This window comes from Crotalus tigris, unplaced genomic scaffold (assembly GCF_016545835.1).
Source record: "Crotalus tigris isolate CLP2741 ecotype Arizona unplaced genomic scaffold, ASM1654583v1 scf7180000017568.12009008, whole genome shotgun sequence".
NCBI lineage: Eukaryota > Metazoa > Chordata > Lepidosauria > Squamata > Viperidae > Crotalus > Crotalus tigris.
In genome coordinates this window covers 562,817-581,475 of record NW_024096478.1, presented here as the reverse complement: position 1 = coordinate 581,475, position 18,659 = coordinate 562,817, and the positions used below count along the sequence as shown (strand labels likewise).

The window sequence follows — 18,659 nt, the reverse complement described above, 5'->3', positions numbered from 1 at the left end:
CCTTTCTCTTACGCCCTCTGCACCCGCCTCCTTTAATTACTCATGAAAAATCCCATCGGCCGCCCTCGATCGCGAAGACAAAGGATATTTATTCCACTACGACCTATTTCCTTTATTTCACTCTTAACCGCACATCCACTCCCCGCCTCTACTGTACTTAGCTTTACCATCGGCCCGAGGCTGGGGGTGTGTACTGTGGGGCATGCGCAACTGCCTGCAGCTACCGCGTTTCATTCATAAAAAAAAAAAAAAAGAGGAAAAACACCAGTCTATAGTCATCCTTAACTCTCAATGAGTTCCTTCCGCCCCCCCCCCCATTCATAAAATGAGAGCAGAGCATGCGCCTTGGAACTCCAGTGCCCACCCATTCATAGAATTGGGAGGACAAGCATGCGTAGTAGAGGCCCTTTCCCTCCCATTCATAAAATAGCCATTTTCCCAGGCAGCGGTTGTTGCAACAGCGAAGCGAAGGGCAGCGAGGGCTGCCGCCGCTCCTGACAGCGCACCACTTGTAGGTTGCTCTCTGAGCCTCGGGTGTGTTTCGTGTCGGTTTTAACCTCATCCTTCACCACCCACGTGCAAGTGCAGCCGGGATTTTTCTCGGATTTAGGATTAAGTCGCCTGCTGAGATATGATCTGGACTGGATTGTTGAAAGTAAGTAGGAAAATCATCGCGGGATGAGGTGCGGGGGGGGGGAGAGGAGACGGGGTGAAAGAAGGGGGGAATCGTTCTACTTCCTCGTCTGATCTTCTGCGGGAAAGGCTTGTGTGCCCATGAACTTCTTGGTGTATCTTGGGTGGGGTGGGGAAACGAGACAAAGCTGTACTCTTTTTTTTTTTCATGAATTGTCTCTTCGGAATGGGCTGTAATTAAACCTGATGCTCCTGCGACAGAGGCTTGTCCCCTCTCCGTACGCGCCCGCTTTATTAAGACACGGTTAGTCGCAGGCACCTGGGCGTTCGCTGGGATTAAGATCGGTCTGGCGGCCGTATCCCAGCGGGGTCTGCCCCGCTTGTCCTCGGGAATCAGTCCACACACTCAAAGGGACCGGACTCTCCGGCTTGTAGCCCGGCCGCGCTGGGGAACGTCGAGTGTTACCTTCTGCCTTTGGCATCTCTCTCTCCTGCCGCCTCGTTAGCTCCATGCGGTGCCGGAGCCTGGGCTGGGATCGGGGCACTCGCCCAGCCAAGCTGCTTGCTCGTTGCCGTGACCTTTGCTCTTTCCGCTTGCCTTTTATTTCGGGTAACGATCCTGAGAGGCGGCCTCATTCTCCCCCCACCCCAAACCCACCCCCATATTTGCTTCGCTTCGCCTGGTCCCCGTTCCTTCTTTTTTTCCCCTCTCCTACCCCCTCCCCCCCCAAATCCACCCAGCGGCTTGTGGCTTTGAACTGCGAGCTTAGCTGGGAGGATCGCGCTGCGCTAGAAGGAAACGGCGCCGGCTGCGTGTGCAAAAGGCTTTTTTTGTACCTGTAAGCAGCGGACGAGGAGCGAGGGGGGAAAGAGCCAGCGAGAAAGGGGGGGCGGTAGGGAGAAGCGCGGATCTCGTCGGGGCCTTCTCCACCTATTGCGTCGTGGAGATCTAGGCCCGAACCGTCCGGGCCTCGCAACGTCGCAAAAGAACCCCCGGTGCGGCCTGGCTGCAGGTCCAGGGCAGAAAATGGCAGGCGCCGAAGCAGCGCAGGCTGAGCCAGATGACGAGGCCGCTAAGGAGGGTCCAATATCTGGCCGGGGGCGAGACAGGAGCCTGAGCTGTGGCGATCGGTTTCCCACCCCCGTCGGGAGGGACAGGCTAGAGAAGGTGGCGTTGCAGCCTGCCGCTTCTTGCAGCGCAGCTCCTGAAATGTCAGTGTCAAAAAAATGTCCTTTCACCGAATTTTTAGAAAGGTGGACTCCCCAGGCTCTTTCCTATCGCTGGCTTACTTTATTTAAAAACATCTGACAGTCTAAATATTGAGCTTCTGCTCTGCTTGACACCCCTCTTTTTAAAAAAATAAAATAAACATCATTAAATTCACAAGGAAACTGGACAGAATATTTCAGCTCTGACTTTAAAGCTCTCTCTCTCACACACACACACACACTTGCTGTCTCTCTAGCATTTTTCTTATCTATATCTTTCTCCCACTAATATTAGTAATTATTGTAGTATGTTCAATGTGTAACGGAGCTTCCTTGATATGGAGTTGTTTTACAATAAGTGTTTGTAAGTTGGGCATTGAATGACCAGGTTCTTTTCCACGGGCTTCCTTCTACTGACTCTCTAGTTCCCATTATATAAAGGTGAACGATACAGGAATTAAGGAAGCATTAAAACATTTTCAGGATATTGGAATACTGCTGGTAATGTCTTCATTTGGTAAATGCTTCCTACGACCTATCAGACTAAGGAGTCTGTATGGGATTCCTGTTTTCAAGCACCTTTTTTAAACAGCCGCTTTCTCCTTCTGCCAATGATCTTTTCACCTGCAAAAAATGAGGTGCACAAAATGAAAAGGTTTATACTGCACAAAATGAAGAGGTTTGTACTGCGCCACTTCTAATTCTGCCTGAGCAAAGCCATGGTTTTGTGTCACTCACTTTGTAAAATGGCTGCAGCAAGAAGCTTTCCCTTAGCAGCAACTTTCCCTCCCTGATGCTTTCCAGGCAGATTGGATTACAACTCCTATCAGTCCCAGTCACCACAGTCCAACCTATCTACAAAGGCCCAGGTTATGGGAAGATTACTTCCATTGACCATGTTCCTGTGTCTAGTACCTATTGAGTATAATGTTCATTAGACATTTTGTGAGGAAATGTCTAATGAAATGTATAATGTTCATTAGACATTGCCTTTCCCTTTTGACAGATGGAATTCTGGAGCTTGTTGCAGTCATAAAAGACCTGAAGCCTGATCCTAAGCATGTTCACTCAGAAGTAAGATTCACTCAGTTCAGTGTGCCTGGTAAGTGTGTTTTTCTGGTCTGGGTAGTGGCAGCTCAAGAATTATAGTCAATGTCTTTTAAAAAAACTTTGTGTGTATATATATATATATATATATATATATATATATATATATATATATATATAATATAAATAGTTGAGGAAGGAATTTGAAGTAAATTTCCTAAGCATGTTCACTCAGAAGTAAGATTCACTCAGTTCAGTGTGCATGTTCACTCAGAAGTAAGATTCACTCAGTTCAGTGTGCCTGGTAAGTGTGTTTTTCTGGTCTGGGTAGTGGTAGCTCAAGAATTATAGTCAATGTCTTTTAAAAAAACCTTGTATATATATAAATAGTTGAGGAAGGAATTTGAAGTAAATTTCCTGAAGTAGACAAGATGCCATTTAAACCTAGAAAGAGATAGAGGGTGGAACTGGATGCTGCTTATTTCTTTCAAGTGTTCCCTTTAGTATAGTTTGAAGTCTTTTGATGCTATTCAGTGTTAAACACTACATGTTCCATGGGGATTACAAGTAATTTGATCCTCATTAACTGGCATTCCTATTCTCCTGTCAGTTTGGTCAATGCAAGGGAGTTTTTTTCCCTTGTTTTGCACCCTGGGAAATTCTTTTGAATGTGTTTTGTCCTCTGTATAGTTCCTGAAGGTATAGTTTTCAAAGAGTCAGGCTGCACTGTCACTTTTTCAAGCATTTTGTAGTAGAAAATATTTCTAGATTAGGAGTCAGAAAATCTATGATCCAACAGAAATTTCATCATCCTTCACTATTGGTCTTGCTGACTAGAATTGGCTTGGACTCAAGATCAGAATGGCCACCGATACTTTTTTGTTTCGTTTTGGTTTTTTTTTATATATATAGATCTTTCATTCTAATACAGCAGGGCCATCTTCATAATTGAGATATTTACATTCACCCTTACCTGATTGACAGTTGTGCAAATGAGCACCCAAAATATAGAGTAACAGAGACAAGGCCTGGCTATTTGATCAGATATTTGATTGGAAATGTTGAAATTCCAATGGATTTCCTTCAGAAGGTTTACTGCTCAGAAATGTATGGGAAGCCCGGCGTTATGTCTTACTGAAGTGGTACCAGCCTGGTTTTGTGTACATGAAACTGCTGTAGCACTGTCCTGGTTTCTTATTTCTCCATGCAAATTGAGAATTGCTTGTTCCTCTTGATCATTATCTACATATGACAGATAATCTGCCCAATTTCTATCCCCCAAATGGTTGACCCTAAAGTAAGAGTTTCTCCTCAGATTCATTCACTGTGGCCTTGCCTGCTTCTAGAAGTCTTTTGTCCGAGAGGAATGAATACTTTCTTATTCTCTCTCAATTCATGCCAGGATTCTCTGGAACATTCAACAAGAGCAGTTGAAAGTTCCACAGCCATTGCATGTTTACTCAATTCAGTAGGCTTCTGCTCTTTCTTGAACAGCTCTTTCGGGGGAAGAGTAAAGTTTCCCTTAAAAGAAGTTTTTGTTTGGTTTGTGAGAACCAAAACCTGTATTAAAACTATACCTTTTTTAAAGATTTATAAAATAATAATAAGCTTCCAGATTTTCAAGGGTAGACGTTTGTTTTCTTCATCAAGTTGGTTAAAAACCAGAAATACACATAGTATATGAATGTACACATAGTAAATTTATAAAATAAGAAATGCATGCTTCTAGAAATTCTAGGTGGGGTTGTCTGTCTGTCTGTCTCTCTCTCTCTCTCTCTCTGTATCTCTCTCTCTCTCTCTCTCTGTATCTCTCTCTCTCTCTCTCTCTCTCTCTCTCTCTCTCTCTCTCTCTCTCTCTCTCTGTCTATCCATCCATCCATCTATCATGCTGCCCAACTACTGACTTTGGGCAATACACAAAAACAGTTTTAAAAAAATACAATAAAGACAAATAAAGAATAAAAAATGACAAAGATGACAAGAATCTGACAGCAACGGGGGGGGGGGGGGAGAAACAAATTCACACAGTCCAAGGAGGCTTTACTCACCCTCTCCAAAGGCTTGGAGAAGAGCCAAGTCTTCAAGTCCCTGTGAAACACCTTGCGGCTCTCAAGGGGAACCTTATTCTCAATCAAAGGAACTCAGAGCAAGCTCACCCAGCCAGATCTAATCAGTTGGGCAGATACAATGGGAGATAGGTAGCTTCTCAGGCCCAAATGGGAGAGTGAAAGCAATTTATGTTTTAAAATTATCTCTAACCTTTAATCTAAATGAACTGTAAATTCCTTTTAAACCGTACATCTCGTTTCTTCTGCTAAGAACTTGGACTACAACTATTGATCTACTTGGGGATGAACCCCAATGTATTTGGTATGACACATTTTCAAATAAGCATCCTTAGAAACACAGCCTTAATACATTCACCATAATGATTTCAAAGGAAGGTATACTCCGTAGCTATCTTTCATTTTGTAGGATGGTGGTCAGACTGCATCTTAATAACATTTCCAATTAAAATATAAGGCTAATTAATTGAAGCACCTTCTTCCAGCCCCCTACTTTTGAAATGAATTGGTCTAGCTCTAGTCCAAATATCTATAGCTTTATTCTCTGAGTTGAAGGGTGCCTTTCTTGGGACTCAGGTCAGAAATCTGAATCCAAGTCTCCTATGCCTTAAAAACCAACCCCTAGAATCATGCTTAGTAAATATTCCATTCGGGGCTTTGTTTATATGGCCTCTTTTCAGGGTGTCTCTTCTTGAGTTATTTTGTTATTTTAGAATTCCAATGTTTTCAGAATCATACCTGAAATAACAGACATCGTTACTTTAACATGCAGTATCTTTTAGCATAGGGATGAATAGACCGTTTGAGCCTTACTTGCCATGATCCCGAGCTCTTGGCTTTGATGACAGTGCCTGATGGGAATTGAACATACAGGATTGTTCTCTACATCCTAATTTAGAGTCTAGAAAAGGAGCACACTATTTGCACTGTTTCAAGAACCACAGCAGAATTTGTGTAGTATAATAAGGACTGAGTCCCCAAAATGGGTAGTCAGCTCCCCAACTACTGGGAAGATTTGGGTTTCATAAAGGGTGAAATGGGTCCTCAAGTCTCCCCAGTGCTTAGCGATCCAGGGGATTGCTCACAACTACCATTTCCTGTCCTGCTCTCCAGACTCAACATGGGAGGTCAATGGGTAGGGCTCATGTAGAAAGGGAACTTTGCTTCTGTAGCTACTTATATATGAAAAGGCCCTCCAAGTGGATGTTGTGGACATGTTCAGTTGGGGGGACAAGAGAAAAGTAAAAAACAATTACCTTAGCCATAGTTTCATCCCATACACCATTAACCTTGTGAACTCTCAAGCTTCCTCCTTCTGTTATATATTCAAGATGGACAGTATTTAGTATTTATTTGCTACATATATGTAGGGATGTGGGTCTGTATATATGTTGTTCATAGTATGTTTAAGTGTGTGTCATGTATGTGTTTCACTTTGAGAGCGGGCAACTAAATTTCATTTTTGATATGTGCCATTGTGCCCACAGTAAAAAAAATGACAATAAAGGTTATCTTATCATCTTATCTTATCTTGTCATCATCTTATCTTATCATCTTATCTATCTTATCTTATCTATCTTATCATCTTATCTTAATTTCCTGAAAGGTTGCCTGCAATGAAATATCACTTTTTCATGATTGACTTAGCTCAAAAAATAAAATGGCTCCATTTCAAATCCATAATTTATCTGTGTGTCTGTTCCAACTGCTTTGTTCAGTTGTTTGATATAGAGTCGTCTATAGTGCTGTTGTACAGATTTATATTTCATAGGCCACGTTGTTTATGTTGCTTATACTGTTCTTAATAATATTAAGAGAATTCTGTACAGAATGCAACCTGAAAGTAGATTGTAATGGTGGCAATCTGAAATCCCTCCTACGTTTGCACACCTCATTTCTCATCTTTTCCATGGGCTTGCTCTTGAGGGCTAATGAATACGTACCATTTTGGATCAATTAGTAATGTGAAAGATTATATTTGGGGAGCATGGGCATATAAGATAAATTATTGAACTGTATGTCAAATCCCTAGCATCTAGTTTAATATCCAATTGCTTTTCTTCCTTGCCTCATAGCACATGTACTCCACTGATAAGGCCCAGGGGAAGATTAAATTATGGGATCCAAATGTTAGCAATCAAACATCCCTGGTCACATGAGATTTGCTTTGTCATATTAGTTATTAGTTATTGTTTAAAAATCCTGGGTGGTGAACTTTTTAAAGTTGAAATCATGATTGTGGGTTCACCAGTTGGTTAGTTCCAACTGCAATCTCACAAGTTTGTCCAACCTTGTATGAACACCTATGCTAACATTTCATGGGATCTTGTGAGTTTTGGTACTATTGTGTGATTTCAGCTGTAAATAATCTGTATTTAATTTTGTGGGCATCTTAGTCATGTTGCTTTTTGTCACAGAAGCATCAACCTCTGTTTTAAGATTCTACCTACTTCCCAAACACCTTGCTATCTAGCTTTAAGAATACTTTTTATTTTAATTTTTAAAATTCCTTTTTTGTCTGGGGTCAGTTGTTGTACAAATAAGGTACAGGGTTTTTGCCTGCTGTTAAATCCCCATCAGTCATAATAAAAATGACTTTAATATTGAACTCCACATCAGTCCTGGCCAAACCTATACCACTGTATTATAGCATCTATTGAACTTATTTTACGTATTGTGCTTTTCTTTTGATGTTGTCCACTAGATGTAGTTCAGAAATAAGCCTTCCATATACACAGAAAGAGAAAAAATATCTAGTTCCCAAAGGCTCTGAGTCTACTATTGGCTCAGTCAAATCAATTGCTCAGTTCTGGTATAATAAATGTGACTTGTCCAGATATTTCTTTTTTATTGTTTTCTATTTTTTTTAATCCTAATCTACTAAGAGTCATTCTGGAGCTGGCCGTCTCTAGTCCACTGGAGTTGGGTGGCCAGTAAATTTTAAAACGTAAGTTTCTTGAATCCTGTTATTTTTGATTGGTCTTCTCAAAATATAGATAATTATTGACTCAATTCTATATCTTATTTTTCTCTTCTGTGAACAAGAGCCCCATGTCTTCATGGGAATCTTGCAAGTTTTCTGTATATTCAGATTCCTCAAATGCTGTTAATTAAGGATGTACAAATAACTTTGCATTTGAAATGTTTGAAGTCTGAAGTGCTCTGTTCTGAATTCAAAGGCTTTATTGCTACCATTCCAAATGCATTTTGCCCTTGAAAGTACAAAACATCTGATTTAAACTCAGAAGAATTGTTTTAAGGTGAAAGCATCTTGAGCAGTGGTTGGATTCAGCCAGTTTGCACCACTTCGGCAGAACCGGTAGCTAATATTTTGTTGCCCAGGCCCAGAATGGATTTCCAGAAGTGCCATCCACAGTTGTTCACATATTTGAATCTCACCTCTGATCTTGAGAATAGTTAGAACAATATCAGAACAGTTCTAGGAAAGTCCCATTTATTCATCTGACTTCAGCAAACTAATGCTGTATTTAGTTAGAAGTAATGTATTTCATAATATTATTCCTACCTGAGCCAACTCTACCTGAAGCTCTGAGCTGAAATGTGCAAATTGCAACAAGATTGTATTCATATCTCATATGGGTGATTTATTCCATTCCCTGTATAATACAGTCTTATTCTTTAAAGCAAAACTTTTCATGCATGACTTGTCCCTCATATGTTCCTTAGGTCCTTGATGCTTCCCTCTCCTTCCAATGCTGATTACTGTGACCACCTTACACTTCTCCGAATGACCTGAAGTTTCCTTGATATGGTTTCATCTCTCAGGCTAAGCAGGCCTGAGCAAGCCCAAATTTCTCCTTCACCTCTCTCTGCATTACTTGAAGACAAGGATGGACTCCAGAGGTACCAAATAATGTGTACCATAATCCCTGTAACTGAGGTGCAAGGACAGATTTGAGACATCTTTACTGAAAGCCACTGTATAAGTGGGAAAGCCTTCATTGTCCTCCCAAAAATGATTTAATGCATCCTGTTGCTTCAGATCTATTTCAGACATGCAGAGACAGCATGATATGTAGCTACTCCCAGATGATCATATCTTTAAAGACTAATATGATATTCAAATTCACTTTCTCCCACTTGTGTTGTAAAATAAGTGTAAGACGAGAGAAAATACAATCATGATGTTTAACCACCTTCTTACACGGCTATGATTTTCAGTGTCCCATTCATGTTGATGATAATAAGTTAGTATTTTAAGTAATGATTACTAATATAGTTAATGTAGCATGCATTTTAAATCCTATCGTGTTAAAATATAAGATGTGTGTTAAAGTTACACATTCAATCTTTTCTTTAAAAGCTTGATTTATCGATTCTGTCCATGCTGGAATAAAGACCAAATAACCATCCACCTTAATTTTAATACTTTTATCAACTTCAAGCAACATTTCTGTCATCAGTAATCGAAGATGGAAACCAGCTGTCCACCAATACAATACACATTTTTAAGCTTTCAATCTTAAAAGGGTCCCTTGTTGACCCAGGCAAGCAATTAGCCTACTCTAAGTCCCCCTTCTTTTATCCTTTAGGAAGCAGGTCAAAATCATCTTCTTCCTTAGGGCTTTTGGTGACGACTTATGAATGCAAGACAGTGATACCTTTTAAAAATTGCATTGCCTCTATAGATGGTTTTGTGTAAACAAGTTGTGAGCTGTTAAAGTCATTCAAGTTGAAGGCCTACACAAAAGTGAAATAAATGCTCGTAGCGATATAATTGCCTTAAATATATTTTTGAGATTGGAACTTGTAGCAAAAAGACAGTGTACATTTCTTTAAACTCATTCTGTTCCTAATGAGCTGTCAGTTGCTTTAAGAGTTTACCAGATTCCTGGGGAAAACAAGCTTTTAAAATCCATAACGTTAAGTAATCGATCAGTCCCAGATAGCTTAGGGATTTATTGTGAACGACAAAAAAAGTCAAACTGTTGTTAAAGTCTGACACGTTCATAAAGGGCAATGCCACTAGCAATTTTTTCACTGCTGACTTGTGAAATAACTTCTGTCTTGTGCCTCCCATTGCACAAGGCTGGTTGTTATCAGGTTCTCATTATCCAGCCAAGTAATTCTGAAAATGAATACATAATATCTGCAAGACCAGTTTAATTCTCTACCTTTGGCTCCTTCCTAGTTCATACTGGAAGTGCCTCAAGCTCTAGAAAACGAGTCAAACAGTGCCAAACAATTTCAATACAAATGTTGTTGTTGTCTTCACAGTCCGCTAACATCAATTTACTCTCTGTCTCCTTCCCCTCCACTGCTAAGTGAGAAGAGAGTAAGCTGAAGATTGAGATCAACTCAACCTAAAATGCAGACATTCTGGTCAGTGTCACGGGGGGGGCAGGGGGGGGGAAGCAGACCTGCCATTCTGTGTCTTGGAATAGAACTCCCTCTCTGGAGTTCCAACAGAGGCAGAAACCAGTTCTGCCAGTTTGCAGCAGAAATCGGCTATCCTGTGCTCTGATTGGCTGGAGTTTACAACATCACAAACCCACCCACTCGTGCAGCTCGTCAAAAATACATGTTTCTTTCTCTAAACTGGGGGAGTGTTGTTGAAGGGCCAAGCAAGGGTTTTCAACCATTCTGGCTTTTAAGAACAAAAAAGGTAGGCCAGCTAAAGGATTTGGAGCAAAGGGGCAAGGCCAAAGGCTGGAAATGGCATTTGAACTGCTGATGTCTGGTTTACACAAAGCAAGGGAGAAGACGCCTGATTCACAGCATGCAATGAAACTGATTTTGGATTTAATGGGATGAAAATCAAGGTGTAGCCCAAATAAGGGACTCTTAAGTCTCATTGGATCTTGAATGGAGTTCTTGCTCTTTCTCTCTCTCCCCATGACTTCTCATGTTTACTCATTCTGTTCCTGAAGTGGTGTTTCCCTTCAGTTCTCTTTTTTGGCTCTGCAGATTTCAACAGCTTCTCCTCAGTCTTAGCTAGGAATGCTTGGGGTTGCTTGCCTCTTTAAAAAAAAAAAAAGCATAATTAATAAAGAATCTAAAGGTCACTGCAAGGAAGTGGCAACTCCACCAGAAAACAATGTGTACTCTCTAAATTTGAACCAAGCCATTTCCGTTCTTTGATTTAAGTTTAGTTGCTTCCTGTGGTTTCATGTCCTCCCCTACAGTTGAATCTCTGGATGGGCTCCAGTATAAATTGCACTCTTCCAATGAAATTAGAGACTAGCAATAAAGGGATTGGCTAGTAAACAGCATTTAAACCAAATATTATGTGGTGTTTGGTGTTTGGATGAAAAAAAAATAGTCTGAATATTTTAAAGGATTTTGTGTCCTCTGTTCTGATTTGCAGCTCAGTCATTACACTCTCTTTTTGCAAAACAGTCAGAGGACTAATGTTCAGCCTAAGAAATATGCTTTTAAGGAATTTATATTTGGATTATTTTTAGCAGGAAGAGAAAATGTTTCGCCTATGTTTGCACTTAAAAAGTAAATTATGGTGCCCCCCCCCCAGTTCAGCAACCTGTAGCCTTCCATAAGTTCTTGGGCATTAGCTCCCATCTTCCACCTGGGCTGGGCTAGTTGGGGGCTGATTGAAGTTGGAATAGAAACACAGTTTCTCCTATCCTGGCTTAGCATTGCAAGAACATGTTGCATCACATCTTAGGGCTGCACACTGCATTTCTTCTGATGCAAGCATAGCAAAGAACTTGGAATTTTCCATTGTAGATTAATCACATCTGAATATACTGTCCAAATGATAAACTCTGGATACTCAGAGATGGGGTGTTAAGCCAACTTCATAAGCAGAGGGTTTAAAAATACATAGTTAATGTTACTGAGAGTTTAGTTTATGAATGCTGTTATTGTGAGTTATTCTAAAAAGTAAGTTTCCAATCTGGTCTTGGCCATGCTGGAGCAAAGAGGGAAGGAGAGGTTCAGGAGCTCAAAGCTTGGTATGACTGAACTTCACACCATTACTAGGCTATGCAGTTATTCTTGACTTATGACCACATTTAGAACTGGAACGTCCATCACTAAGTCATTAAGTAAGTCATGCCTTTCTGAACTTTTTTGCCATGAATTGTTAGTGAATTGCCTTGGTCATTAAGCAAATCAAAGGGTCATTAAAACAAATCTGGTTTCACCCATTAATTTTGCTTGTTGGAAGTCACATTGACTTTGCTTGTTGGAAGCTTGTCAGAAGAAATCAGAAAGTTGCAAATTGTGGGAGAATGTAGTCTGGATTCCCAGGAGGGAGGGGCTGCATTCCAGAGAAACAGGAGACAGCGAAGTTTAGATAGTTCAGTTGCGAGATAAGAGGTCAAGATATCTCCTCCCTAGGAGTTCTCAAAGTAGATCTTTAATGAAGCAAGTAATTGCTTTCGTTTGGCTATTTTTCTGTCTGTGAGTTCTAGTCCAGCCTTAGCCATGAAAGCCAGCTGGGTGGCTTTGGGCCAGTCACACACTCTCAGCCCAACCCACCTCACAGTTGTTATTGTGGGGAAAATAGGAGGAGGAAGGTGTGCTGGATATGTTCACCACGTAAGTTATTTGTAAAAATAATAAAGGCGGGATACCAGTAAAAAAAACACACAAATTAAATGAAACAATAAAGGAAGCTACTTAGAAGAAACTCAGTGTATTTCTTGGTTTTGGAACCTGACACAAATCGTGATCATATGACTCCCAGAGGCTCCAACTACTGTAAATACATGTTGGTGGTAAAGTATCCAAGTTTTAACCCCATGACCGCAGGGACACTGCAACAATGCAAGGACTGGTACAAAGACTGGTCATTTTTTTCAGTGCCATTGTAACTTCAAACAGCCATTAAATGAATGGTTGTAAGTCGAGAACTGAATGCAATATGATCATGCTATATTCCTGATCTTGTGTCCTGAGGATTCAGGGAATTCTTGAGGAACATCCTAACGCACTCTTTCTCAACCTTGCCTCTTGGAGAGGTATGGATTTCAGCTGCCAAATATCAGTACTATTCTAATTCCAAAGTATACACGAGGCATTCTAGTATAAAAGGTGATTTAGAAAATGGCCGTTCTTGTAGTTATTGATGGATTGAATGAATTATTTCCAGCCCACCCCAGAGCAGTAAAATCTGAGATTGGCATAAACTTCTTAAAAAAATCAAAACAATCATTAACTATAATCCATTCAGTCTTCATCAAAATAGAGAGCAATGACACACAGGTATTTTAAAGTTACAGGCCATGAAATCCAAAGCTTTCGGTACCAGGGTAGAATTGGCTTAATGTCAGGATCAAAGCTGATACCCAATGGACCTGTCCAGTGAGTTCAGTCCAAAATCAGAACCTCTGTCTGGAAATGGCTCTCCTGTATGTTTTGGCATAATGAATATCTCCTGATAGTAGGATGCAGAGAAAGGTTTTCCTGGCACTGTTATTTTCAGATACGTAAAGAGGAGCATGGAGTCCAGATCAGGGGAAAATAATTACTTCACTCTTCTCAGCAAGAGTCTTGCCTTGCTTGGAATCTAGTGTCCAGTACTTGGCACCATAGTCTAAAAATGGGATTGCTGAAGTGGAGTTGGTTGAGGGGGGCTATCACAATTTCAAGGGAGGAGGGAGTGGACTTATTCTTTGTTTCCTCAGAGAGCAAGACTGGAACCAATGAGTTAAAACCTCAGGGAAATAGATTCAGGTTAGATATTAAGAAGAACCGCCTGACATAAAGAGATGTGGTGGCGCAGTGATTATAATGCAGTACTGCAGGCTAATTCTGCTGGCTGCCAGCTGCCAGCAGTTCGATTTTCACTGGCTCAAGATTGACTCAGCCTTTCATCCTTCCGAGGTCGGTAAATGAAGCACTGTGAAGCAGTATATAAGTCTAAAGAGGTATTGCTATTCTTAACCAAACTGAAACTAGATAGCCATCTATCCAAAATGCTTTAGCAAATCCTGTCCTGAGCAGGAGAATGGAGTAGATGACATCTGAGATCATTCCAGTTCTTTTATTCTATGAAATCAGTCATTTAGAAGGAGTTGACATTTGAAGGTATAAAAATGAGGGTTGGGAACACACATTGAATACTGTTGATGTAAAATTGAGACTCTCCTTTCCTGTGTTTTCCATGTCTTCTAGAATCAGAGCATCTGTATCTTGATTTATGTGGGGGTCCTTTCCCAAATTGGTGCCCTCAAGATGTGCAATGATTACAAGATCCAGTTTTGCATGATCACTATCTGGAAATTCTGAGAGTTAGAATCTTAACATATCTGGAGGGCATCAAGTTGACTAGCATCCATTCATGGCCAACCTTTTTTTTTTTTTGTAACCTGTGAATGAGTGAGAGTGATGAATGATGACATTACGCCCCTCTTCCGTTCACAGATATTTCTGAATAAGTTGGCAGCACTTGTTTTTGGCTGGATTTTAGACAATATTTATGTATGCATTTTTAACATTTCCTCTTAATTTATCATCTTTTACTTTTGGACCTTCAGAAACTAGGTACGGGTTCAACAAATGAGTCATCATAACTATTCTGCATATTTAGAGACTAGAAAACTGAGGTTGACAGATGGCACTGTGGGCAGCAGGCCCAGAATTTCTGTGGCAAGAATCGGTGTCATTAACTCAATAGCACAGTTCTATTTAAGACTCTTGATTCCAATTCTGTGTTCCAGGTTCATAGGACAAATTAGTCCTATTCCCCTTATTTTATTGCACTCTGCAGAAAACTATTGGCAATGTCTGTCATTGTATACCTCTTTGATTTCAAGTATCCCTAAAGAACATGTAGCTTTCCATTTAAGTCTCACACCCACTCTGTGAGTTAAGCCAATCACTGCCTCTTTACCTTTCCCAAAACCAGATTCTAATCTCTTCCTAAGATAACACTGCCATCCTTAAAACATCCACAGATATATGCTACAGTCCACAAAAAGTTTCCCCCTTCTGCTAGATCATGTTTGAAAAGACTCCTTGTGGAAATCAGGTTAATTCCAAAAGATCCCTTTTAATTCCAGTAAGTGTTGCATACATGTGTGTCTATAAAGGTTCCCTAGAGAAGCAACCTGTGCAATGCATTTATTTATTAAATTTAGATAATGACTCCTACAATTCTGGCCATCCGGAAATCAGAAACATTTTTAAAAAGTGAAAAAAATTATTGCAGAGACCATGAAAGGAAGTGTCCCCATGGCTAAAAAAAAGATAGGGATCCCTGCATACTGAAGCCACATTGGCTTGAAGCCTTCACTGAAGTTGGATTTCTGGGTGGACAGCTCCTAGTGCTGCCCGCAGAAGGCATTTGTCCTAGCTACTTATTTAATAGTATTCCATTGTCCCATTTTTTAAAACCCCCAAAACAGTCCTGTGAGATATTGTGAGAGAGTGAGTGACTGGTTCAAAGTCCCCAAGCAGGATTCCCAAGACCCTGGGTCTCTCCAATTTTAAACTCTGCATTAGATTGGTTCTCATACACCATACTAGTTATTCTACCTTTTTTCTTCTTAACAACAATAGATATACTTTTTTCCACCCCTCTCCCCCAATGTTAAAAAACATTGTTAAAAATGTTAAAAATCCCCCATGGAGGTGGGATTGCAGTTCAAGTTGTTTGGAATGCCATCACAGTGTAGAGTCATTCCAACTCCACTTGCACATCCACATTGTCACTTCACATCTATGGGATTGACAACACTCCAAAGAGTTAACCTGTAAACTGCCAGGATTGACCCTGGGACAACCCTGGCAGAGAAACAGCTCAGCTCTTTGTTGGAATTCTTGACAGCAATGGATAACATCTCAGCCTCTTTTCTCTTTATTCTCCTTTTTTCAGGACACTTAAAAGCAGGGTTTCCCAGTGCTGGACAGCCTAAAAAAAAAAATGGAGCCTCGAATGCCTCACAACATGACTGTGGTCCCCAATTCTACCATGGTACAGCCTCTTCTAGAGAGCCGAATCCCTTATGGCAGACTGCAACATCCCTTGACTATCCTGCCTATTGACCAGATGAAGACCACACATATGGAAAATGACTACATTGACAATCCCACACTGGCTCAACTGGTTGCTCAGAAACCTCCCCGGGGCCACCACGAACCCACCCTCCCACCAAGGTGTGAGCAAGATGTCACCCATCCGTGGATCTCCTTCAGTGGGCGACCCAGCTCCATCAGCAGCAGCAGCAGCACATCTTCAGATCAAAGGCTTTTGGACCACATGGTCCCAGCTCCCGTGGCTGACCAGTCCTCCCCAAGAGCAGTTCGGCTTCAACCCAAGGCAGTTCACTGCAAGCCCTTGGATCTGAAAGGACTCCCCTCTCTGAAGCTGGACAAGCACTTTTTGCTGTGTGAAGCCTGTGGAAAATGCAAGTGTAAGGAATGTGCCCTGCCTAGGACTTTGCCCTCATGTTGGGTGTGCAATCAGGAATGTCTGTGCTCAGCCCAGAACCTGGTCAATTACTCAACCTGCATGTGCTTGGTGAAGGGCATATTCTACCATTGCACCAACGAGGATGATGAGGGCTCCTGTGCAGACCATCCCTGCTCTTGCTCCCATTCGAACTGCTGTGCCCGTTGGTCCTTCATGAGTGCTCTCTCCCTGGTTTTCCCCTGCTTGCTGTGCTACCTACCAGCCACTGGTTGTGTGAAGCTATCGCAGCGATGCTACGATCGAGTGAGTCGGCCTGGATGCCGGTGCAAAAACACAAACAGCGTGATTTGTAAAGCGTCCCCAGATGGGAAAGCTGACAGCAGACCGGAGAAATCTTTTTAACTGCTGGAGAGATGTTGGGAAGTGCAGGATGGAAAAAGAAAACAGGAAGGGTGTTCTGTCATCTGTGTCAAAGTATAACATATGTCAGTCTTTTGCAGGGAAGGAAGGAAGGAAGGAAGGAAGGAAGGAAGGAAGGAAGGAAGGAAGGAAGGAAGGAAGGAAGGAAGGAAGGAAGGAAGGAAGGAGATATTTTACAGTGCAAGGGCCAAAACAGGCTATATGGAGCAATTTGAAGACATCTCCTCTCCTAGTCCTGGCAGCTAGAGATTGCAAGAATAATCCAGAAGTAGGCTTGGCATGTACATCAGCAGATGGAAGCAGGACTTCAGTTCAGGGCCACCATCCAATTAACATATTTATAGGTTACGGGCAGTAAGGGCTAAGTTTCCCTCATGGCTTTAACAAGAATGTTCCTTACCGCCTCATTTTGTTGTTGTCATTATTGTGTCTGTATGTTGTGAGAGTACTCCTTTTAAAAATAATCTTTCTGAATATGTAGAAATCAGTAGCTCTTCTCAGGTATTAAGCTTCAACAGAGTATTCAAACTTGAATAAAGGGTTCAAGATTGACCAGATGGGTAGATTCAGGGATAGGGCATTCTGCGCCCTCCCCATAGAGGTTTAAATGCCCTGGGTGAGCTTAACACCTGGATTAGCACTACCTTTAACTCCTGTTGATTCTACTGCCATTAAGGCACAGTCTTGAAAGTCTGAATAACAAGCAAATATTCCAATCTCTCTCTCTCTCTCTCTCTCTCTCTCTCTCTCTCTCTCTCTCTCTCTCTCTCTCTCTCTCTCCTCTCCCTCCCACCCTCTCTCTCCCTCCCATCCTCCCTCTCTCTCTCTCCCTCCCTCCCTCTCTCTCCCTTTCCCTCCCTCCCTCCATCTCTCTCCCTCTCCCTCCCACCCATCCTCCCTCCCTCCCTCTCTCTCCTTTATAGAGAATATAAAGAATATATTCTGACTATCGATTACTTCCTTATTAAATGTTGCTTGATCTCTTGTAACAGAAATGGTGGGGAGGGGGAATTCATTCTCTTTTGCAAGTTCCACAAAGAATTCAACTCACCGGCCGGCCACCAACTTGCACTCTATCCATTAATGTCAGTAGGAGCAAATGGTGATATAAGGTTTTTGATGTTTAAAGGCTGGAGCAAGTTTGAAAAGCTCTGACCCAACTCGGTCAGAGAATACCCAGCCGAAAGAGTTTCTAGGACTTTAAGCCCTTTTTGCATTTCAGATGCAGAAAATTCTGAGCATACATTTGAAATAGTGCATTATGTTGCTTGATCATTATTGCACATTTTTATTGCACAAATAAGATCCTGCTATGCAAAAAAAGAAGAAGAAGAAGAAGGAAAACCTGAGCATAAATTTCAAGGGAACTAATCTCAACAGTACTTTCAGGATACAAATACAAGCAGTTCAGGTCTCCTGGAAAAAAATTATACTTTATTAAATCAGATGCTATGCTTGAGCTGAAGCTTAAGAATTAGCCTTTACTCTGCATCAGAAGGATTAATCCAAACCAAGCACAATATACTTGAGTATCTTGGGACAGTTAGAAATGGATCAGCACAATCCCAAACTCTGTTCAAAATGGAATTGTTTTTGACAAAACAGCATACACTCAATATTTTAATTCTCAAAACAGATAGTTGTTGCTTAATCCTCTTTCTATAACTTAGCATGCCACTGTTCTTACAGAAGGCTTGCTAACATTTTTTTAAAGTGCTGTGGTGGTGGTGGTGGTGGGGAATAAGCTTGAGGGGCATATTTCTGACAAAGTGCCTACAGTTTTTGTCAGCCACCCCTTTCCAGATATCATCTATCAATCTCAAACTTCCTGAAATCGGTGCCCCCTGGGTAGGTTGGATTACAAGTTCTCTGGCTCTAGTGCTGACTGGGAGGGATAGAGAAAAAAGGGGAGTGGAATATATTTGAAGGGCTGGAGGCTGGAAAGG

At 41.4% G+C, this 18,659-nt stretch overlaps 2 protein-coding genes across 5 annotated transcripts in view; one reads left to right on the top strand and one right to left on the bottom strand.

The window, feature by feature from the left end:
• Positions 1 to 5,709, bottom strand: part of LOC120311430 — a 29,877-nt gene extending 24,168 nt beyond the window's left edge. The window contains exons 1-3 of the mRNA XM_039350901.1: positions 5,694 to 5,709; positions 4,264 to 4,385; positions 1,471 to 1,908 (exon numbers count right to left, since the gene is read on the bottom strand). Coding sequence (XP_039206835.1) covers positions 1,471 to 1,908; positions 4,264 to 4,385; positions 5,694 to 5,709 — 576 coding nt within the window. The remainder of the gene's footprint in view (positions 1 to 1,470; positions 1,909 to 4,263; positions 4,386 to 5,693) is intronic.
• On the top strand, positions 432 to 17,492 carry SPRY4 (sprouty RTK signaling antagonist 4). 4 transcript variants are annotated; one of them, XR_005557691.1, is made up of 4 exons: positions 432 to 655; positions 2,849 to 2,944; positions 7,841 to 7,902; positions 8,643 to 9,330. XR_005557691.1 is itself a non-coding variant. In XM_039351376.1 (3 exons), exon 3 carries the CDS (start codon positions 15,805 to 15,807, stop codon positions 16,693 to 16,695), a length of 891 nt encoding a protein of 296 aa, XP_039207310.1. In that variant the 5' UTR covers positions 436 to 655; positions 2,849 to 2,944; positions 15,757 to 15,804; the 3' UTR covers positions 16,696 to 17,492. The 4 variants fall into 4 exon arrangements, 3 of the variants coding, with proteins under 3 accessions (XP_039207310.1, XP_039207326.1, XP_039207319.1); XM_039351376.1 differs by lacking the exons at positions 7,841 to 7,902; positions 8,643 to 9,330 and adding an exon at positions 15,757 to 17,492 and having other exon boundaries at positions 436 to 655; XM_039351392.1 differs by lacking the exons at positions 2,849 to 2,944; positions 7,841 to 7,902; positions 8,643 to 9,330 and adding an exon at positions 15,757 to 17,492 and having other exon boundaries at positions 436 to 655.
• The last annotated feature ends 1,167 nt before the right edge of the window (positions 17,493 to 18,659 follow it).